The sequence below is a fragment of the Paramacrobiotus metropolitanus genome, unplaced genomic scaffold (assembly GCF_019649055.1).
Source record: "Paramacrobiotus metropolitanus isolate TYO unplaced genomic scaffold, Prichtersi_v1.0 Parri_scaffold0000005, whole genome shotgun sequence".
In the NCBI taxonomy this organism is placed as follows: Eukaryota; Metazoa; Tardigrada; class Eutardigrada; order Parachela; family Macrobiotidae; genus Paramacrobiotus; species Paramacrobiotus metropolitanus.
In genome coordinates this window covers 793205-820718 of record NW_026570225.1, presented here as the reverse complement: position 1 = coordinate 820718, position 27514 = coordinate 793205, and the positions used below count along the sequence as shown (strand labels likewise).

General features: G+C 40.2%; 4 protein-coding genes across 19 annotated transcripts; 3 read left to right on the top strand and 1 right to left on the bottom strand.

Moving 5' to 3' along the window:
- The first annotated feature begins 850 nt into the window (after positions 1 to 850).
- Positions 851 to 8533, top strand: LOC129581016 (beta-1,3-N-acetylglucosaminyltransferase manic fringe-like). Of its 14 annotated transcripts, XR_008689421.1 has the most exons (14): positions 851 to 1599; positions 1661 to 1712; positions 1898 to 1952; positions 2194 to 2268; positions 2553 to 2715; positions 2828 to 2996; positions 3284 to 3378; positions 3690 to 3784; positions 3905 to 4873; positions 5200 to 5254; positions 5556 to 5647; positions 5745 to 6364; positions 7120 to 7946; positions 8111 to 8159. XR_008689421.1 is itself a non-coding variant. In XM_055471832.1 (9 exons), exons 1-9 carry the CDS (start codon positions 4493 to 4495, stop codon positions 8160 to 8162), a joined length of 1170 nt encoding a protein of 389 aa, XP_055327807.1. In that variant the 5' UTR covers positions 3982 to 4492; the 3' UTR covers positions 8163 to 8533. The 14 variants fall into 14 exon arrangements, 2 of the variants coding, with proteins under 2 accessions (XP_055327807.1, XP_055327808.1); XR_008689419.1 differs by having other exon boundaries at positions 5556 to 6364; XR_008689420.1 differs by having other exon boundaries at positions 5200 to 5647.
- On the bottom strand, positions 8410 to 11122 carry LOC129581015 (sulfhydryl oxidase 2-like). Its single transcript, XM_055471831.1, has 4 exons — positions 10651 to 11122; positions 10013 to 10315; positions 9650 to 9805; positions 8410 to 9512 (listed from the first exon to the last, which is right to left on the bottom strand). The coding sequence occupies exons 1-4, from the start codon at positions 10985 to 10987 to the stop codon at positions 8575 to 8577; spliced, it is 1734 nt and encodes a 577-aa protein (XP_055327806.1). The 5' UTR covers positions 10988 to 11122; the 3' UTR covers positions 8410 to 8574.
- Positions 11123 to 15206: 4084 nt separating this feature from the next.
- Positions 15207 to 19911, top strand: LOC129580901 (uncharacterized). 2 transcript variants are annotated; one of them, XM_055471657.1, is made up of 4 exons: positions 15207 to 15331; positions 15407 to 15524; positions 16142 to 16283; positions 16486 to 19911. In XM_055471657.1, the coding sequence occupies exons 2-4, from the start codon at positions 15520 to 15522 to the stop codon at positions 19480 to 19482; spliced, it is 3144 nt and encodes a 1047-aa protein (XP_055327632.1). In that variant the 5' UTR covers positions 15207 to 15331; positions 15407 to 15519; the 3' UTR covers positions 19483 to 19911. The 2 variants fall into 2 exon arrangements, with proteins under 2 accessions (XP_055327632.1, XP_055327631.1); XM_055471656.1 differs by having other exon boundaries at positions 15212 to 15524.
- A 1754-nt stretch (positions 19912 to 21665) lies between these two features.
- Positions 21666 to 27160, top strand: LOC129580935 (phospholipase ABHD3-like). 2 transcript variants are annotated; one of them, XM_055471703.1, is made up of 9 exons: positions 21666 to 22233; positions 23298 to 23464; positions 23764 to 24143; positions 24323 to 24701; positions 25110 to 25165; positions 25233 to 25323; positions 25669 to 25851; positions 26001 to 26215; positions 26464 to 27160. In XM_055471703.1, the coding sequence occupies exons 1-9, from the start codon at positions 22120 to 22122 to the stop codon at positions 26757 to 26759; spliced, it is 1881 nt and encodes a 626-aa protein (XP_055327678.1). In that variant the 5' UTR covers positions 21666 to 22119; the 3' UTR covers positions 26760 to 27160. The 2 variants fall into 2 exon arrangements, with proteins under 2 accessions (XP_055327678.1, XP_055327679.1); XM_055471704.1 differs by lacking the exon at positions 21666 to 22233 and adding an exon at positions 22884 to 23027.
- The last annotated feature ends 354 nt before the right edge of the window (positions 27161 to 27514 follow it).

The window sequence follows — 27514 nt, the reverse complement described above, 5'->3', positions numbered from 1 at the left end:
AACGAGTTGATCAGATGCCAGATTCCAGCCACACCCATGCGCGAGTTTCTGCATCCTAGCTAAATGTACTACCCTAGTATATTTTACTGCAAAATCAAAATTCCATTCTATAGAAGTATAAAAAAAATTTTGTTCCAAGCAGTATAACTCGTATTGCATTACATTCGCTGTAGAGAAAAATAACGAAAAAAATTGGAGAGGTACTCGTACTTATGTTGTTATCAGTATCGCGGTGCTCGTATAAAAACAATTTTGTTGCGAGAGCATGTTGCGTCTTCGTTTTATCTGGTAGTTCGCCTCCAGGTTTCATAATTACGCATTTCCGGCAATCCTCGTATAAACTGGAAGAATTATCTTGCATTGTCCAGCTTGTTACGTTGGCATAATTGATTTCATATCAGTATAATGCAGTATACGCGATGAACCGAATCGTTATATGTACACAGTACAGCCTGTACAGGTACTGCATCTTCAAGAAATTCAGAATGTTACAACATGGCACTGTAACTTACATTAGTATTTTTTGCTAGTTGTAATACAATTTTGTTAGTTAGAACAGTGCAAACTACCGATGAATAAACATACTTATTAGCCGCTAATAAGTATGTTTATTCGTCGGTAGTTTATTCGTAGTATTTGCTACACACTTCACCATTACTACCAGTACTCGTACAATACACAAAGTTTGCTATCAGGCGTATGAAAAAAGTTGCCGGTCATTCGCCTTGCATCTGAACTGGTGGACCTCAGCCAATTTGATATCCTGAGGTTGCCCCAAGGCCAGAATCGAAAACGTAGCTGTGTAATGTATTGCTAGAAGATCCAAAACATTTACTTGAGGATCTGTATGAGTACGCGGCAGTAGTGGCCTTTCGAAAAGTTATAGCGATATCATTTGATCCTTAACATACCTTTCATTAAAGCTCCTTTATTATTGTCTATATACGTAAGGTAAGTAAATAAATTGCCAGACGCGGATTTTTTGAAGTCGCATCTTGGTTGCTTGCGATATCCGGTCTGAATAGGCGAAATCAGAACTATGCAGATGACTCTAACGTCGTTTTGTTCTGGATGCCATCTGCTAACCCGCGCTCTACGAAAAACGACGGCGTCTCCAGACGATCGCAGATAATTGCCTGATTTTGCATTAAATTGTTTTGTATGAGAGCAACGAACCTTGAACTGCAGGCTATTTTGAAACCCAGTTGCTACGAACCTCAAAGCATCTGAATCGTTGTATCTTTTCCAAATTGACCTATGGCGGAGGTATCCACATCTTACTCTTTACCTGACTCCTTGAAAACCTTGAACACATGTCTGGTATGTGTTGCGCTTTTCCTGATATGCAGTTTGTTATTACTACCGAATCAGAGCTATTATGGCCTTCAAAATGATGGCACTGCCGCGTCCCATTCCGATACACCGGAAATCTATAACTTGGCTGTTCCAACTCGCCCTGTCAGTCGTGCAAACTTTATGTATTTGAGCATGAAGACGAGTTACAAATTCCACACCTCAAGAATATTACCCTTACTGCAAACATGGATTCCGGTGGCGCTGGCGTTAAAGGATGGAAACGACGATCCAGTTGTTCCGCGGGTGCACATTTTAAATACTAATTAAGTTCACCAATAAGTGGTTTCTATTTAAGTCGTTTCAGGTTTCGATAATAACTGATTCACACCCGGATGGAAATTTTAAGGATAGTCTCGGTTAGTCATTTTAGCCTCAAAGTATTATACTTTCAAAAATAATTGTTGGAACAATGGAATCTGTTCACTGAATATTTAATTTCAAGTACATACGTGTATAACATTCGTATGACCTACATAATATACACGTCATAACTTAGAAAACATAAGATTTTGTGCTTGCTAGTGAAGCAGTTTTTTCGCAGATAAACTTCATAAGGTGATTGTTACATCCACCGATTGCGGGATAACCCATCGCGGGTAAAGTAAATCGGTAATTCAAGCACTTGATAGCGTAGGTTTTGTATATAAGTCGCAGTTTACATGTACACCGGGGAAAAAACGCGAAGTACGCTCACGTGCACCAAAATACCAAGTGCACTCACTAAAACTTGTAAAATGCCTGGTAAACCTGCATATTTTTAATGTTAATAACAAATAAGGGTACATTATAAATTCTGGATATGCACCGTTTTTGTGCAGACTACGGTACTTATTGCAGGGTTGATCTATGTTGCAAAATGAACCGCGAATTCCGTCAGTATTACCACCATTCGATTCTTAATCCTATGCCAAAGTATGAGCAAGTAAAGTCTGGAATAGTTGCTTTTCGCTTAATTTGAACAAGACGAATGCTCGTGTAACTTTATATGTTTTTACAAATGACAAAAGAAATACGTATATAACTGCTTCACCGTACGTGAATAGGTGCAGTGGAGTATAGCCATAGGTGCTAGTTATTGATCGTATAGTTGCACAAAATGCGGAGATCTGATAAAATTTTGTACATTTGTATGGCCTTTCATGAAAATGCACATCGAAGTCGCATCGTTTATTTTAATCGGCTCAGTTTTGTTTCAGGTGGTTCTGTCACTTTGATGACGATGCCTACGTAAATCCAGATATTCTTTATTCGTCTTTGCTACAAATTACTGAAACACACAATGAAAAGGCACATTTATATGTTGGCAAAAGGTCAATTAAATACGGATTTAATATGACCGATGCTATTCAGCAAAAAAGGGTAACCACGGTCCACGACTGCTAGAAAATTGCCAGTAAAAACGGGGAGTTTGATGTCGCGGAACAATTAATTAATACTAATCTGCAACAATATTAAAACCTCACGTTTGCAGGTGAACGTTGTATTTGCTAACGGTGATGCGTATTGTCTTAACGATGTTATGATGCTGCGAATCAGGAGCAGTATGGTAATCGCAAACGATCCGCTGAACTTCAAACACCTTTCCAAAAAACACTACGGAGACATTGGGGATGATGTCTTGTTGGCATTTCTATTGACTGGTATACTTCTACACAACAAAATTAGCAATTTTACGAGTGTATCGCATATCTGACTATCGACCTTTTTGCGCGCTATACATAATAATTATTAACATACCTAACAAGTACCTAAGTTGGATATGGAGGATCGGTTGTATCGGCTGATTAGTGCTACGTATACGCAGAGCTGCGAAATACAATACATAAGTTATTGTATCGATCCGTACGCTACATGCAGACAATCAATCCAAAAATTTATGTTATTAGCATAACAAGCTAATTTTGTCATGAGCATTTTTATGTTGCAGCGTACTTCAACGCAACTTACGTGGAATTACCCAATATCTATTCGCATACCTATACTGATTTGCCTAATACGAAGTGGACTGATGCGTGCGAGGCGGTAAATACATAGCAAATAACGCAGTAAATTGCATTCGGTGAAATTATCTAAGATTTTGTGCATTCTGCCCTTACATATTCTCAGAAATATCGTACCTACAGTTCAGTACTTGTAACTTAATAAATCAATAATTATAACGCCGGTAAGCTAAATTCTTATATTTTATATTTCCATTCGTGCGAATATTAACCGCCATATATATATGAAAATTGAAAACCGTGATGTGGTTTAACATCGATGGATAATTTTTTCCCTTAAAATTTATACTAGTATTTTATGTTCCAGTTGCAGTTACCTAGGCTTTCTTTCAGGTAGCGGTATGCCAAAGTAAGAGCAACTACTTGCACCCTACCGCTGCCGATGGTTATAATGGCACATCTTGGGTAAATCTAACTCACAAACAAAGGTAAGTTGCGATTTTTCAATGATTGAAATACGTAATATAACTAGATATAACCTTGTGTATAAAACGAAAACTAAAGACCTGGGTTAATAGAACGATTTTGTCTTCCTTTTTGTTATACAGAGTCGTGGAGCTGCACAATTTATGCCGTGTCCAAAAAAAGGATAAAAGAAAGATAGTACAAAACCTAAATAAATCGTAAAGTCTTTGTTCGTTTTGTACATTTAACGTTTCAACTATACGAAAAAAAATTTATCCCTTTTCACCTTCCTTTGTATGGATAAATCCTTGCTGATACACTGGCGTCGGTATTAACGCTTTAGCAGTTTACTAAACAGTGATCTGTCGTTTTACGCAGAAAACCATACAAAGCCAACGCAAAAATGGTTTGTAAATTTTGCAAGTGGGTCATTTCTCGTTTTTGGCTGGTTTTACACGAAGGTACCTGAAGGTACCTTCTGTGCGTATTTTGACTGCTTCGAGCGATGTTTTTGTGCTGGAAGCGCTTCAAGTTTAAATAGTGATGCGACACTTGCGACACAAACGTTAACGGTCTCAACATAACATAATTTTATTAAGTAATTCTTGTCCGTTTAATTTGTGATTGTTTGCACTTTTCAGTGAACGTTTTATTGAAAATGAGAATGTGATGTACGGGTGCTTGTATTTTCTCTTCTGCTGTAAGCAAAGTTTTCTACTCAAAGTGAAATAATGTATCAAGGTGGAAAGCACAGAATTTCTCATGATGATACAGTAGTGCAAAAGTACTATAAAATTGGCTGGCGAAATGGATCTCTTTTACCTAAAACTGTGAAAACGTTACTTTTATGCGCAACACTTTTTTGCATAATTCTTTTACTTATTCGTACTTTCCGACCATACCACAAACATCTTTCTGGTTTGTTGTACGTAGTCATCGCACAGGATGGCCAGTATTCGTTGCGAAACAGCGATCAGTCAAACTTCGCATTGTATTTAAGCATTAGAACCAGCTTCCAGTTTCACAGAAAACGACTGCTCCCATTGTTGCAAACCTGGATTCCATTGGCCTTGATTATGAAAGACAATGAAGGAAGACTTGTTGTTCCACAGGTAAAATATACGTATATGTAGCTTCAATCAAGCAATATGTGTTTTTGCCTTGACATTGCACTACTGTATGTATTGATTGCTGTCAATTTGCTGATGATTATACGTGTGGCACAAGAGGAATCAGTGTTATGGCAGCGTAGAAAAAGCTTTTATGTTATTTATCGTTTTTATTATCGCAACATGCAAATGTTTGCTAGTAATCTTATCATCTTAAGTTAGTTTGTAAAAAATGTTGTGGCCGATGAAAATATATATGTACAAAGATGCGCCTTGCAGTTTGTATATCATGATTAATAATTATTAGTTCGAGACTTCGATTTTTTTAGTTTACGATAGTGACCGACGAGAAACCGGACAATCAGTTCATTGATGACGCATTCGGTCAGTGCCATAAAATGAAGAATCCGTGATACCACAGCCCGTACGTAGCAATTAAATAGTGGGCTGTGGTGATCCTGTACTGTAATCGCAATTTCGCATTCTAAAAGTGGAATTATTTATGATGCCGCATATAAAAAACCTTGCATATTTACTACTTTTAGTACTTATTAAGTAATAAAACTGGTAGGAGTGTTAGTTGGGTTATTTTAATGGCTTTTTGCTTGTCCCTACAGTGAAGCTTGTTAAATTTTTGTTAAGAGTTCCTATCGCATTTTGGCCTTTCAGATAAGTGTTACTTTAGGGACAAATGCATCTAGCAAGCTGGCGATAGTGTACTCTGATTGCGAAACTATTCATGGAGGGTAAGCTAAAGTTTGGGTTCAGTTGTTTGCGGTAAGTTAATCAAGCTTGGCTCGAATGAATTAACTGATGGTGAGGTGAAATTTGTCTAGATTTACTACTTTCTCTTAAAAGTTACAAACGATTTCAGGGTTGCCCTAGCGTGCAAAACAAACCAAGAATTTCTGGAGTTTTATGATTTTTCAGCTTCGAATCCCATGCCAAAGTAAGAATTTATAGCACCAAGATATCGAATATAAGTACGAGTCCTGCTATCGAATGTTTTGCATGAATATAATATAGAAAATATAATATAAACCAAATCGTATGCGCGCGATACTTTTTTAATTTATTTGTTAGGGCTGTTTTCATGCTTTATATGTGTGTATGTGCACAATACCGCCTCAGCCGTTTTCTACGCGCTGCTTTTTCCTTTGAACATTAGTTAAGTAGCATTATATTTCGCAACTGCTAGAGTAGTGGATTACTGGCTAGCTAGATATGTTAGATTGCCTTGACCCTGATCGGAAAATTTCAGATTACTAGCGTGAAAATGGATGTTTAGCAGTTGGTGTCGATTTGGGAATAGCGCTCAAATGTTACAGGTGGTTCTGTCATTTTGATGACGATGCCTACGTGAATGTCGATATTTTGTATGCATCGTTACTAAACATAACATCCCAAAACTGGGGCAATCATACACATTTCTACGTCGGGAAAAGGTCACTTGAATATGGATACAACATAAGTGATCTAGTTCGCAATCACAAGGTACGTATACCTAAACTTGGCATCATTGCACGTTTTTCTTGTATTCTGCGAAGCGGGACGACAGCGTTCCGATGTAAAGGGTAGATCCGAGCAAAAGTCTACGGGAGATTTGATAGGTATGGGAGGGGTCAGGGACTCTGCGCGTCATCAAGATGGGTACGTACGCCCGCACGAAAGTGATGCGGAAAAACTATGCTGATTTGGTCGTGTTTCTGTATATTTCCAATTAAACTTTGCGCAAATTCGAGAGTGTTGCTATTATGTAGTTAGTTGGTCGTCTCTAAATCGCATCCCAGGTATGCGCTCAGATACGGACGTTTCATCGCTTGCGCACATTTTAACAGCACTTTGCAGAACGTCCAATTTTCCAACGGAGCTGGCGCGAAATCCGATCGACTTCGACCATTGAATTTCTAGCCAACTGGGCTTTTAATTGAAGGAGAAAAATATGATAGCATAGATTTTTTAAAAGTCGTTAGTTTCAGAAATCGTGCAGAATAAACGAATCCAGAATGCGCACGTTCGCATTCTGACCGCATCACTTTCGTGTGGGGGTTGTACTTGTTATAGGCTGTGATTGGTTGTTAGCTTAGAATATTCCACTCGATTTTCCCCTCCTTATTTTATTGTTTTATTGTTTTATTAATTTTTTTAGTTCTTTTTTATTTTTATTTTTTTTTATTTTTTAATTTTTTTAATATTTTTTTATTTTCTTATTTTTTTACTTCTGTTATTTGTTTTACTTATCTGAACAGCCCGCTTCGCATATTGCCAACTTGGTTGGCCAAGCTCCTCTGTGATTTTTCTAAAGAACTCAGAAATACAAGCCAAAATGTCTTCACTTGTCCAGAGAATCTTGGGGGCCCAGTTTTCCAATGGCGATTTCTTTTGCTTGAACGATGCAATGATGCAGCGAATGAAAAGCAGTATGATGGAGGAGAGCGATCCATTAAATTTTATGAATTTGTCTGCCGCATACAACTCGGATTATGAGGACTTTTTGAATGATGATGTCTTGTTAGGATATTTATTAACCGGTATGTCCAAAGTTTGGGCAGTTAAACATTTGTAGCAAAATGTTCTAGCGTTTGAATATCCACCATAAGGTTGGTTTATCAGGATAGTAAATTGTACTAGTGGTTACAAATTTTGCGTTTGCATTTGGGTGACCAAATTTGTATTGGTTTAATACAAACCTTTGTTGACGTTACCAGAATTTATGAATGCCACTTTTGTTGAACTGCCCAACATTTATTCGCACACTTATGATGATCTGTCCAGAATCAAGTTAGCCGATGCCTGTGCTGCGGTAAGACTAAATCAACTTGCAGTAGTATCCGTAACCAATTTCATGCAAGTATCAACTTATTTGTTTTATTCTGCTACTACAGTGAGTACAGTAGGTTTTATTTCATTGCTGTGCATGCATACAGTAATAACTTCATCGTTGCGACTTTTGAGATGCTCATGCTTTTGAAATACAGGTCTCGGTAGTCCAGAGTGATTCTAACTACTTACGGCCGGATATTACGGAAGATGGTTATGATGGTCCGTCTTGGGCGAACATAAGCCGGACTGAAAGGTCAGTAGTAATCCGCGTATTATTCCCGCACGTACATGTTTCCGTTTGTGCAGTAATTAAAATAAATACGATTGTGCGAATGTACAGCTTACCCCCGATTAAATTATTACAAGCGCTTGTACAATACGTGCGGTATCCAAAACCTTTTTGCAAATGCTTTTCAGGGTTGCAGCACTACATACCGTTTGCCAGCGCGCGAAGGAAAAGAATCTGTGAAAGTCAATTAAAAGTGTCGACAAATAATTTGTTAAATAGGTGCGGATGTATTTGCTTCTAGTAAGTATAATTCGTGTGGTAGTTGGGGGTGAGTGGTTTGTTCTGACAAGAAGTAGAACTACTTGCGAATTGAATATTACTATGCATTGCAATTGATAATCACAACAATGAGTGCTGTTTCCTCAAAGACCAGCTCCAGCTTGCAGGTACGAAATAGAAGAGGGGATCAATCATTAATCTGTTAACGTACTGTGATCTGTGGCTGTTTAATTTTTCGAAATCGAACTGCGTGGCCACATTCTCTGTAGCACACTTTTTCTAACTTCCTGACACTGCTGTACACAATAGCGTATTACAATTGTAAAGGAACGACAACGCAAAAAATAATTTAAATGCTAGCCGCAATGCATAACTATGCGACAATTCCAACGGGCGTCCGCCCATAATAACGCTGCAGAAACTTGAGCACTTCTTGTTCATTCCACACATCCGATGCCACCGGCTGGCTGGTCGCTCGACACCGTGGACACTGAATCGAACCGGGCCACTGCACTTTGGGATGAGCGGGGTCTTCCGACAAATCTCCGGCCAAGCGCCGATTGGCGCTGTTATGCGCTCGCCACAAAAACAATGCGGCATCGGCGTTGGACAAATGCGCCACGTTGTAACGCCGAATACTCTCGGCGTACTTGACAAAATGTCGCGAGCATTCCTCACACGAAAACAAATGCTCGATGTAACTCATGGCTGCGCTCAGTGCTCCATCGTTACCAATGGCATTTTGCGTGGGCGGGTCGGTTTCGTACGCGCGCACCGTCAGCATGTGGAAGGTGGTCCACAATCCGCACGGATATCCGCGTAGGTGCGCCACACTGCCCTTGCAGTGTCCCCAACGAATCTTTTCTTGATCAAAATTAAGGCCGCTCTCGCGTAAGACCTGCAGTATTTCCTCGCCCAGAATGGATGACTGGCGTAGTAAGGCAGTGTCTAATTGTCGGAATGCCATCAGAATATCCGCTCGCACCGGAAGGTATTTGATCACGGCACGGACGAACACGCGTAGGGCATCAAGTGGGCGGCCGGTTACCACCTCGCGACTGGCGACTTCGTGACTGATGGCGTAGATCAGCGCCGCGTTGACATCGGTCATGTCCGCGCGGCTGGGCGGCGGATTCTGCGAGGCTGAAGCCAGGATTGTGGGCCGCGAGTCCTCGATTTCTGTTTGTCCGTACACCGGACCAAGAGGAAGCCGTCTGGGGATTTTGTTGCGGTTCGTCAACTCGGTGTCGGCACGCAAAATGGCTTCGCAGAAAGCCTGTACTGGATCGGATTCGCGGAGAGTATTCAAATCTGCAAGGCATTACGAGTAGTTAACTTACGTACAACGGACAAGTGTTAGCATCACGTTATCGACTATTTAAATGTCTCCATTCGCTCGCACGACTAAATAAGTACCGGTAACGGTAAGTACTGTGAGAAGGGGTCACCTATTATGCCTTGCTGATTGATAAGGTTTCGTTGCAGAAAAACCACAAACGGTGGTTGATGATTCATAGCTTTTAGGCTGTTTAGCAGCTTCTGATTAGTGCTCATCGCTCGTCTGGCGGTTATGGCTTGCAGATTGGGATGCAAATGCATTATGCCTAAAAAAACAGAGACTATTATGAAATGGCTCGTGGACAGTATTTCGCCACCGCCTAAACAGTTTTCTAAGAAATAACTAATGTTAAGGAAAGCTCACATTGCTGCCAGAATTAAGTTTTTCGCAGTTAAATTATTCTTTCGTTGTAATTGAGTTAATTCCTATCAGATCATAATGAGAACTGGTTTATTCACCGGGAGCTGCGTACTTTCTTTCCCTACATACGATCCCAGAGGCTCTACAATAACTGCAAGCGCATCGACGCTTGCCGGTAGGTTAAGCCAGATTTCGTGGATGGGTTTATCGGGCAAGGAGGCTAATTCTTCTCTTTGAGACTGAAATTCCATTAAATCCAGAATCTGGTGCATTATTCCGGTAACTGTCCTCTCTGCTTCCAGCAAATCGCCAAGTGAAGATGAATCGGAATACGGTGCGAATGTGCGAATGGCTGGAGTGGCAGTAATCTGGAAGCGGCTGCACAGTGGTCGATTGAAATTGTACGAGCAGTCCACTGAAGTCCAAGCAACAATATAATAAAAATTATTATTATAGTCAATAAATACACTTAAGATACGCGCCGCTTAATACAGTTTTGCTATTGAAAAAATGGAGCTGTATTCACAGCGGCCGTCACCTACTGTATAATATATATTATCCAAGTTACCAGTAACCGGATTCGACAATAAAAATATGCAGCTCAGGCTAATGATCATGAGTAGATTTTAAATGAAAAAAACAAACCCATTTTTATGACATACATCAGAATTTCATATGATCAGTACACGATAACAAAGATGTTTGTAGTACTTTGTACTACAGGTCTACAGGTGCTCGCATTGTACGTACCTGTCCCAAGTCGCACCACATCTTTCCAATGCTGAAGCTTCTTGGCTAAAGCTTTGTACGTCGGAGCAAACTTGATGCAGTGTCCGCACCAGGAGTTGTAAAACTGGACGATCCATGTTACGTTTCCGGTGGTCCTGTCCTTTCGCATTAAATGACTTCCCGTATACTGATACACAGTAGAATTAAAGTTTTCGTCATTGAGAACGTATACTCCGATATCTACATCAGCATCGTAGAGAGCATAAGCCGAAGTGCTTATGATGAGAATGAGTACTACGTGTCGTAAGGAACGCCAGTTAGGAAAATGCATTGTAATAATGGTGCTAATATGCGTCATAAAAATCGTGGAAAATACGGAAAAGTGGAAAATATACTTCGGAATATATATTTTTGTGGAGTGAAGTAAATGCAGGTATTTTACGTACCAACTACTGGGCTATTCAGCATTTGCGATTTATCGTCGATACGCCAGTAAGCTTCTCCTTTGACGGAAGTTGTTTGGGCAGCTGTGCTTCCGTAATACGGCATAGCTCTATTAACTTGTGCATGCTGGTGCAAAGTTCTATCTCTAGATTTTATCGACACCGTGGTTTCTTAAAGTTATCTACAAAAAATGCGCACAAATATCCGTAATATATTTACAAACTGATTTGTCCATTTGACAGAAAACGCAAGGCTCAGAAAGCAAGTTGGCAACGAAACGTAACATTAGATGCTTTTATAGAAATCGGTTTACTCCTGATGTTTTCCAAAACGTCGAACGTTTTCCAAAGATGATTCGAACATGTTCGAATTTGGCCTTTAACTAACGTGTAGGTAACGTATTTTTTACAAACTGTTTTACTCGGGTCAGGACTCAGGATTGAAGTTTTAGGACTTGTACGACTTTGCACCTACAGTGTGACCATTAATATTTAAATGCAGAAATATTCCAACCAATAATTTAACAACGTATGGTTGTGTGGTGTTCTGACACCGACGACAAAATAAATATGTATACTTTGTACATGATCTATTTACGCTATACTTAGGTGATATATACTTCTATAACTATCTGAACACTTTATATAATATACATTACTATAATATTACTAAACTAACATTATATTATTAATTTAGTAATGTTATGCCAGCACATATTCCAAGTTTTAGCGGTATAAACAGTACGAGTACTGTAAGTAATTTTGTTGTTGCTATTTCAAAGAATATGAATAGCTGGTTCATTAAATAGATTAGGCAGTGCACCGGAAAGCTTCAACGACTATAAAAGAAAATTTAATTGGTCATTTTGAAACCAGTGTTACTTCACCATAGTTGCCAAAATCTATGGCGAAACTGTAGTAACAAATTAACCTTTTTGCACTCGAAAGCGCTTTAAATCCGCTAAGAGGCTAAAATTGAATCATTCACGCTTTCCGGCTTGTTACGCTGTGCATAATTGCCGAAGTTTGTTCAATTACTTAAATAGGAAGTCCGTCCCAATTATATTACATACACTTGTATATTTCTATTGTCGCAGTATACTTCTTGCGTACTTCTTGCGTGTACAGCTTACTATATTTTCAACCAAAAGTATTCTGACATTTTTGGTTCACGAAATAGTTACTGATTACTACTTATTCTTGCAATAATAACGATTACGATTATTGTTATGGTACATTACACTACGTATTCCACATTTGAAAATGTACAATAATACAAACTTATTACGAGGACTTTCTCCGCTCGATATAAAAATATTAAGACAATTGTTTTTAACTAGCCACAATCGCAGATGGTGCAATTAAGCAGTAGATTATGACCGTGGAAGGGATATTATGGAGCTTATAGCCAATTGACTTATATCCTTACGTGTACATCTGTATATCCATGGGAAGTCTGAACTGATTGGGGGATGATGATCAATTCCAGCAAACTCTTATCCGCACAGATGGCCCCGCCCAGCGATAGCCTTCCAGCCCTGGTCACGGCTGGAGTTCGGCCCAGCCATCCATCTACTCCAGATGGTCACTGCGACCGGCATCATGCACCATCCCGGCAGGATGCGTAGCTGTACATCCGCGATGCTACTTGCACAATTCCCTTGACGACACTCTTTCAGGCCGGCACCTCCAAATCCCTTCCTATTTTCCTCCACATCTGCTCGCGTTGATGACAGCACCGTTTTTAGCACAACAAGAATTTCTGCCCTACACCAGTTTTCTTTTTCGCAAAATAAAAGTGTTTCATGTTTTGGTAGATTTTCTGAATACTTAATACTGCAAGTTACGATGACAATAGTGGTATGTGATACAGTATTAATTTTTAAATGGTGGCATTGATGTCGAATGCCAGCATTCAAGCGTTTTATTGTGCTAAAGTACATACTACAATCCGTTGATACTGCCCCGCGCGACCTTTGCAGATATAGAATGAACTACGGACTGTGCAGTTCTCCTACTGAACCATCCGGAGGTTTTTATGGATATTAATTTTGGAGTAAATTTTAAGTAAAACTGCTACAGTAGCAGTTTAAAACAGCCACTTGAAAACTTTAGTGACAGGTCATATCCAAGAGGTTGTGTGCATCCAAATCGCCTAAACTGCTTTAATTTTTCTTTCAATTAATCAACTTATATAATTATACCTCTTGTTTAGTGCCAGGATAATCCACCAGTAAAAAATTAGGTAAGGGTGCTGCTCTTGCCTATTTTTATTTTCATGAATCCAGGCGGTTATATCCCAGAAAGGTCATGCCTTGCTTTATATGTGCGGTTGTACTTGCCTATGTTCTGATAATACGCTTCCGCGTTAAGTACAGAACGCATGACCGAATAATTCACTATGATTATGCTTTGGAAACCTGAATTACTGAAATTTTTGTTGTACGTACATGATTTAAATGCAGGTACAGAAATAGTTTTTCTTTTACAGTAATGCAGTTGTAAATCTTAAAAATTGCATTGCCGTGTAGCGCAGTAAAGCACTGGCATATTTAATTGATTTGTTAAAAAAACTTCCGTGTGATTCTGGTTTTTATTGCATTATGTGACGGAAATGTACGCCAGCATGTTCTAGAACTACACTCCATCTGGCCACGTAGAAGAAAATTGCCAGTTGCAGTTTTCCGGAAATGCCTGACTCATATTCTCAAAATATGTCTTTCGACGACCAGAGCGTATACGATTTGGAGACTTACCAGACTTGTACAGGAGAGGAAATGCAAGAATCTTGTATCACTGGTATGGGAAATATCAAGAGCAATACCGAGCCCCTCAAACTATGCGAATCTGAGCAAAGAACTCGAACCCACAAGACTGGTACTCGCAGACAACGACGTGCTTATAACGGTGATCCTGCTCTGCAGCATTTATCACGAGAAGAGCGCAGGAGAAGGTGAACCCAGCTGGACGCTGCAAAACGTTGTCCATCTGCTAACTTAGTTATTATACTATTATACATTATACTTACAGTACTCGTATAATTATTGCATACTTCTGTAGAAGTAGTTATTTCCGGTAATAATGCACAGAGGTATTTACATATAAACACGACATTAAAAGAATATCCAACAACCTTGAGTACCTGCAAATTGATACTATTAAAATACAGTAACTGATGTGTTTTACATAGGAGAAGATGCACCGAAAAATACCGACACGCTCACGCAACACGGGAAAGGGCACGTATCGAAGCATTCAATTTGGGATTCGCGGCTTTACGAAAACTTTTGCACATCTATCCGCCAGATAAAAAACTATCGAAAATTGAAATTCTTCGTTCCGCCATAACTTACATCGCCTTTCTTCGACATATTTTGGAGTCCTAATGTAGATAGAAGAATGAAAATATATATATTTCCGGATGGATGCATGATTCCATTGGTGACCTTGTTGTGATCGATTATGAAGTATTTATAAGTTTTTCTCCCGCGAAAACGCAGTAGCACTTTATATCGGGGAAGGAACGAAGCAACTCTGTTAGTGTGGACTTAAAAGCATGGACAGATTATATCATTATTGCTAATTTTTACAACTGCAAAAGTTTGCCTCTCATATACAACACTTACAGACTCTGTACCTATTTTCAAAAGGAATGCTCACAAATCATAAACAACAGCTGTAAATCATCATTAAAATTTGGCACTTATCCGCTTTAATTACTTGTCGGTCTTGTCCTAGTACTACAGGGCAACTGTTCAGATCCGCATCCCCAGTACAAGGGCAAACCCGCTCATTGTGAAAAGTATGAGCAAATTCAACTGGTAATAAGAATTTACATATATGCCGCCTAAATAATAAGAATCGATACCTGAAGAATATTTTTTTATGAGATTATTTTCCAGACTATTGTTTTATGATTTTTATCCTATCAGATTACAGCTTTGCTTTTTCTCACTCTGACTGGAAATTGCTAGCTCATGCGAATGGCAAAAATGGCCATTGGCCTGCGATTGCAAGTGTGTGCATCGCGGTTCGAGACAGGGTGCCCCATCAAGATTTAAGCACCAGACAGACCGATAATATTTGTATAATGACACAGCAAATACTTAGTCGGATCCACCCCACATTGCATTTCGCAGGAGTGAGTACAAACAAACGACGAGTATCGTCGTATTCACTTGTCAGTGCTCCCAATGGTTTTCCTGATTTAGAACTTACTGGAACCGCTGGAGCACATCTTGGTACCGCGGAATCTAACAGTAACTGGGAATGGTGTTTTTTCTGTCTGAATTGTGCAATTTCGGAACAGACGTTAATATTCACCTCATCCTCAGAATTCCAGTTTGGCTAATGGAGATTGGAGAGTAGTTTGTGCACACTGATGGACTACGCTACGAGTTTTTTCTCTTAATGTTGTTAAATTTCAAGAACGGACGGCAGTGATAAGATGAAGTAAGTGGATTGGCCTAATTGGATTGTCTGTTCTGCAATACGTGTTTGCGTACTGCAAAGGTACAGATAAAGAAGTTACAGATAAAGTTTGTCTAACTGATGCATCAGCTGGGCAGAAAATATAGAAGATACATAGTACATAGTTAGCCGTTATCGGCTTCTCGTATTAAATGGAACTATGGAAGTGATAAGAGAATCCCATATCGCTTGTTGGTAACGCTGCCGTTGTGCATCAGTAGTGACTTTACGATACTTGCACCGGCCGCAGTTTTAGCGTATTGCGTTTTGGTTTAAGCGTTCCAGACTTTGGTTTTAGACTTTTAGTAAAGCACACTTACCATTAGTACAGTATCGCTTCCATGCTTTTGCAAATCCGTTTGGCTACGGTCCTTGTGGATGTCGGTGGCAAAGTGCTTCATATTAATCACTTTGTCGGTGGTCTATAACTGTGCTGAGATATGCATTCAAAGATTACTTCGAAATCTTTCTATGATAATGCACCATTCTGAAATTGTCTGATACAATTGTATACAAGCGTTTGCTTCAGTGTTTATGAAATGACAGTACATTCATACATGTATTGGGTATAGGGTCATTGTCCACATATGAATTTGTAGGTCGGCTGGATCGCGTTGTTTCGATTGCACTGTTGTGCACAATGTGCAGATAATGCAGATTGACAAATCAGTTTTCGTAACGTCGTCTTACGAAATACCACCTGGTCTGTTTATCAGAATTACGGAGCATGTAAATATGGAGGTAAGGTGAAGTGAGCATCTTTAGTCTTTAGACAAAAAACTTTATGAAACTACCTTACTACTTATTTTTACAAGTTTCTACAGAGTACAGACATATTCTGTATAATCGTATATAGTATAGCAGCATCGTACGCCTTGTTTCCGCTTTTCTGAACAATAAAAGTATTCATATGCTGTTATACCGTAAAAATGTTTTTATGCAGAACGAATTACTGGAGACTGAGCAGTCGTATTATTCTAAACCCTGTCTGAAAGACTGCGTTGTAATTGACATTATGGAGGAAACTGCTTGCGGTGTGAAGGACTTATCCGATTCGGGAATCGGACAGTCGTCCGTGCATTCCCACCTGACGCCTGACTCGCCACCGGCAGATTTGGATTCTCTACAAACGATCACCTTGCTGCCATCATTACTAGAATTTCGAGACCAACTCCTCGAGGAATTCGGGAGATTCTGTTTAGACAATGTGACCACGCAGGCAGACGCCGGCGTTCAGTGGCCTGCGGCATCGAAGATGGAAAGCTGGATCAGTGGTCTGGTAGCCAAATCGGCGCAACTTGAAGACAATACTTCCGGAAAAGCGGCTGTTGATAGTTTTTTGAATGATCTATTGTTGTTTGCTGTGCGGAACGGTCCTGATTCCCTTCTGACTGCTTTGCTCAACTTGGGTTTAGTCCTCCCCGGACAGCAGTTGACGAATAACTTCACCGCCCTGCAGACTGCGGCGTTATGGAGGAATAAATCTGCGCTGGTGCAGTTCGGCCATACAGAACCGGAAGCGATGATTGAGGGCTTTATTGAAGGCTTGCATCTGGATTACTGCCGTGCCAGCAGTCCGCTGGATAGTACCGTACTCGAGCACGACGACACGACGGTCATTCTTAAACCGTTTTATTACGACGTTCCATTTACACTGCAGCTGGTCACCGTACTGCTTCGACTGAAGGCGATGGGTGCCGATGTACAGCTGTGGAATTCTTTACTCTTTTCGGCCGTCAAGAATGGACAGAGCACATTGTGTGAATTGTTGATTGTGGTCTTCGGAGGCGATGTTAACTACTGCGAGGACATCTCCCAGCGGACGCCGCTCCATGTGGCTGCCGCCCGGGGCCATTTTTCCGTGTTCAGACTGCTGCTGCAACACAATGCTAATCCCAATGCCGTTGCAGCGGACAACAGTTTGCCGGAAGAGCTATGTCGCGGATCACTTCGGCACCGCTTTAAGGAAGAGCTAATGCCACTTCGATGGGGGCGGTATCAAACTATAAAAAGCGCTGCGGTTGCTAGTAATTTACTTCACTCTACAGTTTCCGCGTATGATCTGACGGTCACTTTTGGCGAAGAAGGGCCTCTGATTTTCTGGATTTTGGACCAACCCGGAAGCGAGGCATTATTGAAAGATGCGCTGAAAATTTCCCATATGCCACTTAATATTCAACATCCGCAAAATGGACAATCGTTGTTAATAAGAGCAGTGGTTCAGAAGAAGATGATTCTACTTGAAGCTTTGTTAGAAAGTGGAATATGCACGTCGTTACGGGACTTTTCAGGAAGGTCAGCGCTCGACTACGCTGTACAGGACGATAAATTAGAAATAGTCCAGACCATGATGAAATATCGTATTTGTTGGACAGGACTGCAGCAAGCGATCCAGGAAGCCAAATCGGCCAGTGTGTCCGATATATTACGAATTACTTCCAAGAAACGGCAGTCGCAAGTCGTGCGGCCGGCAGTTTTTGCGGCTGCAGCCGGCGAAAGTCATTCCTTGACCGTTCTCGAACCAGGAGACGACATCAACATTCTCAACTCCCGTGAAGAAAGCCCGGTCTTTTTAGCGGCCGGAAATGGTCAGCTGAAAGCCTTGCAAGTTTTTGTTGAATATGGAGGCGATGTAACTAAACGCCATCGTCCAACCATGGACACTGTCCTGCATGCTGCTGCTCGTGGGGGACACGCTGATATCATTGCTTTTGTCGTGCAGCTGATCTGTAAGGAGAAAAGAACAATTTGTTTGAATGCCTTGAATTGTTACGAACAGACGCCAGTATACTTGGCCGCCGAAGGGGGACATGCGGACGCGTTGAAGATGCTGTTGTCGCTGGGTGCCAGTTGTTGCGGTTATTTTCGAGACGGGATCCTCTTGCATTCACGATATGAATCCGTACAAGCCGTTCTGGATGCCCATAGATTACCCCGACAGATCGCCATTTTCCGATCGATTGAGAAAAGCGATTTGAAAACTCTGAAAGCAATGTGGCAGTCGCAGTTCGACCATTACTTTCGTGATCATATCGGTGATACGCCCTTGATGGTAGCAGCACAGTCTGGTAACCTGAAGATTTTGGATTTCCTTCTGGAGAGCGCGGAACAAGAATGCCGGCCTTTTGATGCGGAATCGAAGTCTGTTCAAGTGGATAAAGGATTGGACATAGTTAACATTGCTCAAGCAGAGTATCAAAATGTTGGCGATGTTAAAACTATGCAGGACGCGAGTCGAAGCGGTCGTCAGAACGCATTCCAGTACATCTCCGGTAACACTGAGACCACGAATACTGACTGTGTATTAACGATTTTTCGTGACAACTACACCATAAATCACGTCTCAGCGATAAATGTTGTGGACGGGTGTTGTGCGGTACACCGGGCCATCGAAGTGGGCGACAATGTTTCCGTTGTACGGTTGCTGATAAAAAAAGATCCATTTTGTGCAAATATCCAGGAGCACAATGGTTTCACCCCATTGCATTTGGCAGTTGTTTTGCGGAGAAAAAGTATAATCAAGTATCTCCTACAAGTACCGGAAGTCGATCTTTACGCAACTGACCTTCTGGGACGGTTGCCGGAAGAGCTGGCTTGGAGTGAGTCCATCCTGGGCCGCGTAATGAAAACACGGACGGAGATGTCGACGTCCTGGACGTACATGTGTGATCAACAAATACCGCTGAGTACGGCGGACGGCCTGTCAAGTTGGACACGGAGATTCCGCAGTGTCGGCTCGGGATATTCGGACCACGCCAGTGGGTCGGATTTGGAGCATAACTGCAGCCGCTTCGTGGGTAATACGTCGGCTAGTCAAGATGGTGTTCAGGAGTATCTGGACAGGAAACTGGAGGATCGGTCCAGAAAGCATCAAATGGAAAGAGACGTCTATGAATCTTATGGAAATTATGACTATCCATTACGGATCGGATTTTTTTAAGTTTTAATTACTAGAAATTGTAGTTACTGTACTCGTAAATTTTATGGAATTGATAATTTTTTGGTAAAACGACTCATTTATTTCTTAATAATGAACTGAACAATATTATTTGAGAAAACGCGTTTTGCAAATTGCAGATGAAAATCATAATACACCATTACAAAACTAACTGGTCAGAGTGTGCGACACTGCGACCAATATAATACTTATCGTTATAATACTTATACTTGCCCTTGTACCTACCTAATGGTATGTCTGATTGATATCTATACTTCGAAGTGCCGGAATACAGAATGAAATTATACCTTAGAACTATAACACCGCAAAAATGGAATAAAAATAAATTTTATTCTGCATATAACTGGACAAATATTTCATCAAAACGGTAACGTAATATGAAATTAAAAAAAAAACTTCTGATAAGGATTACGTGTTAAAAGAAAACGGTACGAGTAGTGTATAAATATAAGTAAGTACCATGACCTAACGGTAAGTCACCTAACCACAAGAAACTGATGAAGGAAACTGATGAAGTACTTACTTTAAATAAGTACTTACTTTAGATATTTTTCTATGAGAAAGATATTTGTCAGAATTAAGATATTTGTCAGTAAGTAAGTACAGATCACCATTTTTTCATGATTGTTATCTTCGTTCTACTAAAATACCAACACAATACATAAAGTCATAAACCATAGAAATCTAAGTATTGCAGTAATCAATAGTCAAATCGGCCATAATTTATCCGTGCTGGGCTTGTATCTGCATAATCCTAACATGTATTGGTATTTGTTTGAGTACTTATACGTAAATAATTTTCGTAATACAAATTCTGAAAATAATATATAATTTTGTTAATACAAAATGCGTAGGGCCTGAACAATTTGGCTAATAGCCTAATACAATTCGAGTAACGATGAGCCGCTGTAAAAAAGATCTTGTGATACGATTTTTCTTCTTAGGGACAAATCCCTAGTGAATATTAAACTCATCATAATTATTTTGCTTATAATTTTGATTAAGCTTATCATAATTGGAAATTGATCAATTTTAATTATGATCAGCATAATCAAAATTCAACAATTTTAATTAAACTGGAGCATAATTAAAATTGTCCAATTTTAATTTTGCTTATCATAATTAAAATTCAGTTTTCTTTTGATCAGACTATTTTTATTGTTCATAATTTGACTCAGAATTAAGCTTAAGTATAATTAAAATTGACGAATTTTAATTATGCTTAAGCTTAATTAAAAATGCGCAATTTTAATTATGCTCAGCATAATCAAAATTGCCATAATTTTAATTGAATTAATCATAATGTTTAATTCCCAGCAAAATTAAGAGTTTAATTATCACTAGTGCTTATAATTTTGATTAAGCTTATCATAATTGGAAATTGATCAATTTTAATTATGATCAGCATAATCAAAATTCAACAATTTTAATTAAACTGGAGCATAATTAAAATTGTCCAATTTTAATTTTGCTTATCATAATTAAAATTCAGTTTTCTTTTGATCAGACTATTTTTATTGTTCATAATTTGACTCAGAATTAAGCTTAAGTATAATTAAAATTGACGAATTTTAATTATGCTTAAGCTTAATTAAAAATGCGCAATTTTAATTATGCTCAGCATAATCAAAATTGCCATAATTTTAATTGAATTAATCATAATGTTTAATTCCCAGCAAAATTAAGAGTTTAATTATCACTACAAATCCCGGGAAGCGCTTCTTTCGCTGAACTTGAAATCAGGCGATCAGCTTACGTACGGTTTAGCCAGCGCGATATCGATACCGCTTCGTGTTTCTCAAAACAGGTCATGCAAATCCATATTATTGCTCACCGAGCTCGTACAAACATGTGCGGTTAACGTGTTTATTTGTATGTTTATCGCAGTTATGGATTGACGGCTTTTTCCTGCGCGTTAGGCCAAAAAAATTTTTGATTGCCATAGAGTTTACAGTAAGGATTCAAACAAACGCGGAACGGCAGAAGGGGGATCCATAGTAATGCACCCTCGCGACTCTACGCTCTACTATATGTTGGAGTATATAGTATATTGTGAACTTCGCAACCCACTCGGTGCCGTACTTCGAAGTGTCATTGGTTTAAATCCTCTCTACGTACCCTGGTTGTACCATTGGTTGTACGGTACTTCTCGATAAATACGCCGATATGATATTCCAGTTCGCACTTGTTTCTGTTTTCAAATTTGAGATTTGGTTACTGTACACTGTTACAAGATGTTTTTTGCATCCTTGTGCACGGTGTGAAATCATAAACAATCGCAAAACGATGCCTGCAACGGCACCACATCTCTCTGTTCAGGTTTTGTTAAGTTACCGTAACCAATCTGGTGATTCTGAGATTCTGTGTTAATTGCTCGTTGTAGGCTTGTTGCGAAAGGTACCGTCAAGTACGTATTCAGTTAAAATATTTTGTAGTTCGTGGAAATTGCATTATCTTGTAACTTGTGACTTCTTGTCCGCTGGAATCTGCAACCGTATAGACTGGAAGCCGCGCGAATAGAAGAAGTTCTTATTGCGATGTGTTGAGTGAAACTCTTACTTGCGGTGGTCAGGTCGGCGGCTCGTGATAATTTTATTCATTCGATAAATACTTATTATCATGGAAGAAGCTTTTGCGCTGGCTGCTGAGATGCTCCCGGCCTCCTCCTATTTCCTTTCCGGAATACCGGGAGCGATGTATTACGCGTACTACTACAAAAACTACTGCGGCCAGGTAAATAATGCTTCAAATTTGCAAATTCGGTTGTTGGTAATTTTAAGAATTCCCGACATACATAGAACTTATAGAAATAAGTATAAGAGAATGGTATCCTGCGGTTACTTGATATGATAACTGATAAAGATTTAGGAAAACTTTAAAAATGTGGTCATTATGATTTTATTATTACAGTAGTATCACTTTCGTATCATTTTCAAGTTAGAGCTGCAATAACAGAAAATTTAATGATATAAATTGTATTGACTTAAATAAGTCGGCTGTGGTTTCTCAGTTGGAGGTATTCCGATAATAGTAGGGACTCATAAAAGCTTACTAACTCTACAATTAAACTTTTATACGGATATAATTTTCTTTTATTGTGCCTGTATGTTTTAAATTCTGTTTGGATCAGACAACAGCAGTACTGTAAATGAACTCTGAACCTGTAAAGTTGTAAACTGGGGACCGGGGAATAAGGTAATCAGCGGATTTTCCCGATAAACTGTGCTGCGATGGGTTGGAATGTTAAATTTGTTAGTTTCACGGAAACAGCGCGAAAGACCTCGCTGTTATCGATTGATTCAAGGCCAGCTGCAGCTTTCGCTTGAACAGCGCGCAGGTTCCGTCACGAAAAAAATGGTCTAGGGATTTCAGGGCTCACGTGTGGACTATTTATATAGAATACTCTCATAGTATCGAAATTTAAAGGAGTGTTCGTTTAACATGTAAGCGCAGAAATATTATAAACCGGTCTAGCAGCTCGCACGGATGCCGCTGACAAGGCAGATCCAACTGTAAATAGCTGTAAGGTGCGTTTGTCACGGTATAACCGTATATTTGTCATATACTGGTTTTGTTAAATTTTTTTAAGTTCAATTTGGGTCGAGCTGAAGTGAATTTTTATGTGCTGGCAGTGGTTTTATTATGTGAAGGAAATCCTAAAAATAATAGGTGCATACACCTAAAGCACGTTAAGGGAAAGTTTAAAAACATTGACTTACTGTCACTTACCATAAAATAATTTACTCTACAGGATGCTTCTGATTGTCAGCGTGCATTTACGAAATGACTAATTACAGATTCCTGAAATGTATGGTGGAGAAGGCCCGTTCTTAGAGCTACTCCAGAAAAACTGTCCAATTTTCAAGGAGGAATACCGACCTCCACCGCTCGTTCATGAGTCGCGGCTGATGACCATCGTGGCTGCCGTGGGTCGGCATCGTGGGCTGCAATATCCTTTTGCAAGGTAAGCAAACGTGCCAAACGTGTTGCTTTGTTGTTGGGAAAAGTTTACGATAAACTTTGAGTGGCTCTTATCGCAGCAATTTTAATCGCTCTAATACTGGCAGAATTAGGCCACACTCCGGTCGTTTACAAGCTGACTGGCAGCTGGCAACCTTCTGTCGTCATTTTCTCAAATTTGGTCCGGAAGTGCATCGAGAATGCTGATAAGATATCAGATTTCCGACCTCGAAACGGGACACCTGTTAACGCCCGCTGCTGTGGTGTATTCGACTGCTCGTAAAACCGATTCTTTGGTTTCAGGGAGCTTTTCCGCAATGAGGAAATCGGTGAGATCGCATTGGATTGGTGGGATAGTCGGATGCGGCCAGAGCCGATCACCGCGGTGCCCGGTGTTCCTTCATCCACCTTAGTGGACTCGTTGAGCTACTATTACCATAACCTCAGTCTGCCGCATCTGCGACTGCCCCAAATACCAATACCTCATATGCCGCAGATGCGGATTCCTCAAATACAGATTCCTTATTTTGGACCCTTGAAACGCTCCGCATCGGCTACGGGTAATGAATTCACCCATTTAGAAGAGTCCATTGAAGGTCGGGATGAATTGGATCCGCAGGATGCGGTCGAGTGCGCCTCATCGCCGGATACGGATCTCGCCCGTCGCGACAATATCGACGAAGGTAATCCTATGACGGCATACGCGCTTGATTTGATTTGTATGGGTATGAAGTGGTGCATGGTTTTTCATTTTTATCAGTTGAGACTGAAATGTTGCCTTGTTCCTTATTTGAAAAAGAGCTCGTACAACGTTTTTTGAATTGTTTTGTTGGCAATGTATTGAATATCCCGTTGAAATTAGGCATTGATTCCGGGAGTAGCCCCCGCGATGGGCGTTCGCCTGAGCCCCCGATGCGGGATGCGCATTTTTCCTTGTCGGATATGTCGGATACGGATGAAGCCATGGGCCCGACTGCTTATTCTGCCTCCCCGCCACAGAGTGAAAGCGCCTTGAAGGAAGAAGATGAAACCAATATGGAAATTGATGACGGTGATGGTGTCTTTCTTTCCGATCTACTTCCTGCGTCTATGACGGTCGGCAGTCATTTGAATGTCGACGGAAGCGACGTGACGATTCCCGAACCTAAGGGCATCGTCCTGATTCTTCCTGGCTTAACCGGCGATAGCTCACGGAATTATGTGCAGGGATTGGTGCAAGTGGTGGAACAAATTGGCTACACGTAAGTTTACGCGATATTTATGTTGGTATGATCAAGAGGTCATAATTTGTAAACCTTTGTGAACGATATTTACAAATGAAGTAATGTTCAGTGTCTTGATCCGGCCGGCTGATAATGCTAATAGATAGTCTGTTCTGAATACTGGCCAAAATTTGATTAATCGGACAAGCAGCAAGGTTAACTCGATAGTCAGGCAGCTGCCAAATGCACGAGAGAACGTGCATGCGGCATGGCGTTATCGTAGCGCAAATAAGTAGAAAAGCTCGTTTGGGCAGTTTCCTGTTAAATGTGTGTGTTGTTGTGATGTAATATTGGTTCAGGGAAGTTCAGTGGTTAAGTTTTTCCGAAGTGGAAATCGATGGGATTGGCCTGATCGATCTTATACGCATGTTTTGGGCTGTTTTGCAGGGCCGTGGTGATGAATTATCGCGGAGCTACAGGGAATTTGAAAGCCTGTTTTATGGGTATGTTTTTGTCCTGATTATAATTCAGCTGTTAATAATGTGTGACCCTTTGTATGTGCGCTTTTAGCGGAAGTGTCAGATGTTGCGCAAGTAATTCGCCATATAAAACAACGATATGCCGATGTGCCGCTCGTTGCTGTGGGTGTTTCACTTGGAGGGTAAGAAATTTATGACCAGTACGTGGAATTTGAGATTAGTAGTACTACTTATTCATTATTGGTATTGAAGCTTATATACAAGCCCGTTTCCAAACCTGTAGACCGCTGTAAGCGCGACGCAGTGAATAGCGCACAGTAAGGCTAGATTTTATCTACTCTACACTAGATGCATTGAATGTACTGGCTCAAGCTCACGTTTCTCAAATATCCCGCTTATAGCGGTCTACAGGTTTGAAAACGGGCTTGTACCATACAATATTCCGTACGTACATACATGTGACATTTTGCAATACGAATACCGTTTGTGCCAAGGTACGTGTACGATTTACTGTTGTTATTTCGCAGTATTTTGCTTACCAATTATGTGGCGCGATGTGGCATCAACAACGAAGATTCGTTGCTCCTGGGTGTTATGACGGTATCGGTAGCGTGGAATTTTTTCGAATCGGCCAAAGAACTAGAGCAGCCGTTGAACTACCTCCTCTTCAACAGAATGTTAACAAGAACCCTAACAGATGCGATGGAAAAGTATGTGTACATACAGTATAATTCTATATACAGTTATGGCAAATGTGTGCGGAAATCTAAAAATAGATGAAGTGTACTGGCATACTGCTGCGTGCCGAAAACGTGCTGCTGAAGATGTTGTTTTGCATTATGGTTTCCAATTTTTGTAGGCACGCGGAAGTGCTACAGAATGCCTACAATCTGGAAGGCATAAAGGACATTAAATCGCTAAGGGAATTTGACGAGCGATTTGCCGCAAAAATGTTTGGTTATTCCAATCATGAAGAATACTATAAGCACACCACGCTCCATGACAAAGTTTGCCATATCAAAACGCCATTATTGGCAATCAATGCGGGCGATGACATGTTTTCGCCATACGATGGTAAATGTAGCATTCTGTGTAGTTAGACTTTTTTTCTCGTGTAGAAATGTGAAAACTCTAGCAGCTAGCTGTCTGAAAAGGATAGAAGGGTAGAAACTAAGAAATTAATGCTTTTATTGTTTTTGACAATGTTTTGTAATGTTTCATATCTGAAAATGTGATAATGCTGTTTCATAGATACTCATCACACACCTGATATGTATATATCTGCAGAATACGCATCGCCTTCAGCTGTTTAATTATTTTAGCTATTCCCAAAGATGATGCTAAGAAAAACCCGAACGTGTGTATAGTCGTAACCTCACACGGTGGCCACATCGGTTTCATGGAGGGACGAAATCCCTTTGGAACGAATTATGTGGAAAGAGTCTTTCAGCAATATGCCAAAGCGCTGTTTGATAATCACGATAAAGTCATTGCTTCCCCGATTCCCGATGAGCCTCCCGTGCCGATGACCATGCCGGTTGCAGAGGACAAAGAAGCGATGCCGGCCGCAGTGGCCGGACTGGATATTGCAGCTGATCTTCTTCCAACAGAGCAGTGATTTGCGAGAAGTCTTCCTCGCTGACTTTCTCATCCGTATCTTGAATGAACAGATTGCTAATACGCTGTCGTTGCTTACCGGCTAACAGTCAAATGTCTTTTGAGTTGCATTTTTGATGCTTTTAGCTTTCGTTTGGATTTTTACTTTCGGTACTCGTATGGTATATCGACAGTACCTGCGCTGCGCTTCTTTTGCAACTGGTGATATTTACCGGTAATTTTAAATTACATAATTATTCCAGTCTGTTAATCGCTTCGTGTTCTTGTTTTTTTTGTGGTTGTTGAAACACCATCCGGCGGAAACTGTTGCATTTTTATTTGTTCCTAGATTATGAATGATGATGTATTTGATTGGATCGTAAGAAAATGGATCTCATTATAAAGCTGACTTTGACTGAAAAACACAGTAACGATGTATCTCGCTTTGCTCGTTTCGTTGTTTGCAGGTTTTCCTGAAAAACTCTGCAGTTTTACACTTTGCGGCATAATAGAACAGACAGCAGTTTGGGGTGTGCAAAACAGGAGCACAGCAAAAGATTCGAACAAAACAGTACATACTGATACCGCTATTTAAACTGCCGTTACAAACTGTATCAACAAAAGGTCAATTTTCTGAATAGCTTGAATAATTAGGCACTTAACCGAAAAACATTCTGCAAAAAAGATATAAGCCAGCCGGCCTTTATCAGCAGTTGTAATGTGGGATGCGCTAACAATCCGGTTGGGAAGTGATGGGACGTCCTGAGTCAGCATACT

Bases quoted from the DNA above. Each gene is read 5' to 3' on its own strand.
- LOC129581016 (XM_055471832.1), top strand. From the start codon at position 4,493: ATGTATCAAGGTGGAAAGCACAGAATTTCTCATGATGATACAGTAGTG. The intron at 4,874-5,199 runs GTAAAATATACG...CGATTTTTTTAG, and splicing joins GAAGACTTGTTGTTCCACAG to TTTACGATAGTGACCGACGA. The intron at 5,255-5,555 runs GTCAGTGCCATA...GTGTTACTTTAG, and splicing joins GTTCATTGATGACGCATTCG to GGACAAATGCATCTAGCAAG.
- LOC129581015 (XM_055471831.1), bottom strand. From the start codon at position 10,987: ATGACGCATATTAGCACCATTATTACAATGCATTTTCCTAACTGGCGT. The intron at 9,806-10,012 runs GTACGCAGCTCC...CTGTTTTTTTAG, and splicing joins ATCGTATGTAGGGAAAGAAA to GCATAATGCATTTGCATCCC. The intron at 9,513-9,649 runs GTGACCCCTTCT...AATGCCTTGCAG, and splicing joins CAATCAGCAAGGCATAATAG to ATTTGAATACTCTCCGCGAA.
- LOC129580901 (XM_055471657.1), top strand. The intron at 16,284-16,485 runs GTAAGGTGAAGT...GTTTTTATGCAG, and splicing joins CGGAGCATGTAAATATGGAG to AACGAATTACTGGAGACTGA.
- LOC129580935 (XM_055471703.1), top strand. From the start codon at position 22,120: ATGGAAGAAGCTTTTGCGCTGGCTGCTGAGATGCTCCCGGCCTCCTCC. The intron at 22,234-23,297 runs GTAAATAATGCT...GACTAATTACAG, and splicing joins ACAAAAACTACTGCGGCCAG to ATTCCTGAAATGTATGGTGG. The intron at 25,852-26,000 runs GTATGTGTACAT...CAATTTTTGTAG, and splicing joins CTAACAGATGCGATGGAAAA to GCACGCGGAAGTGCTACAGA.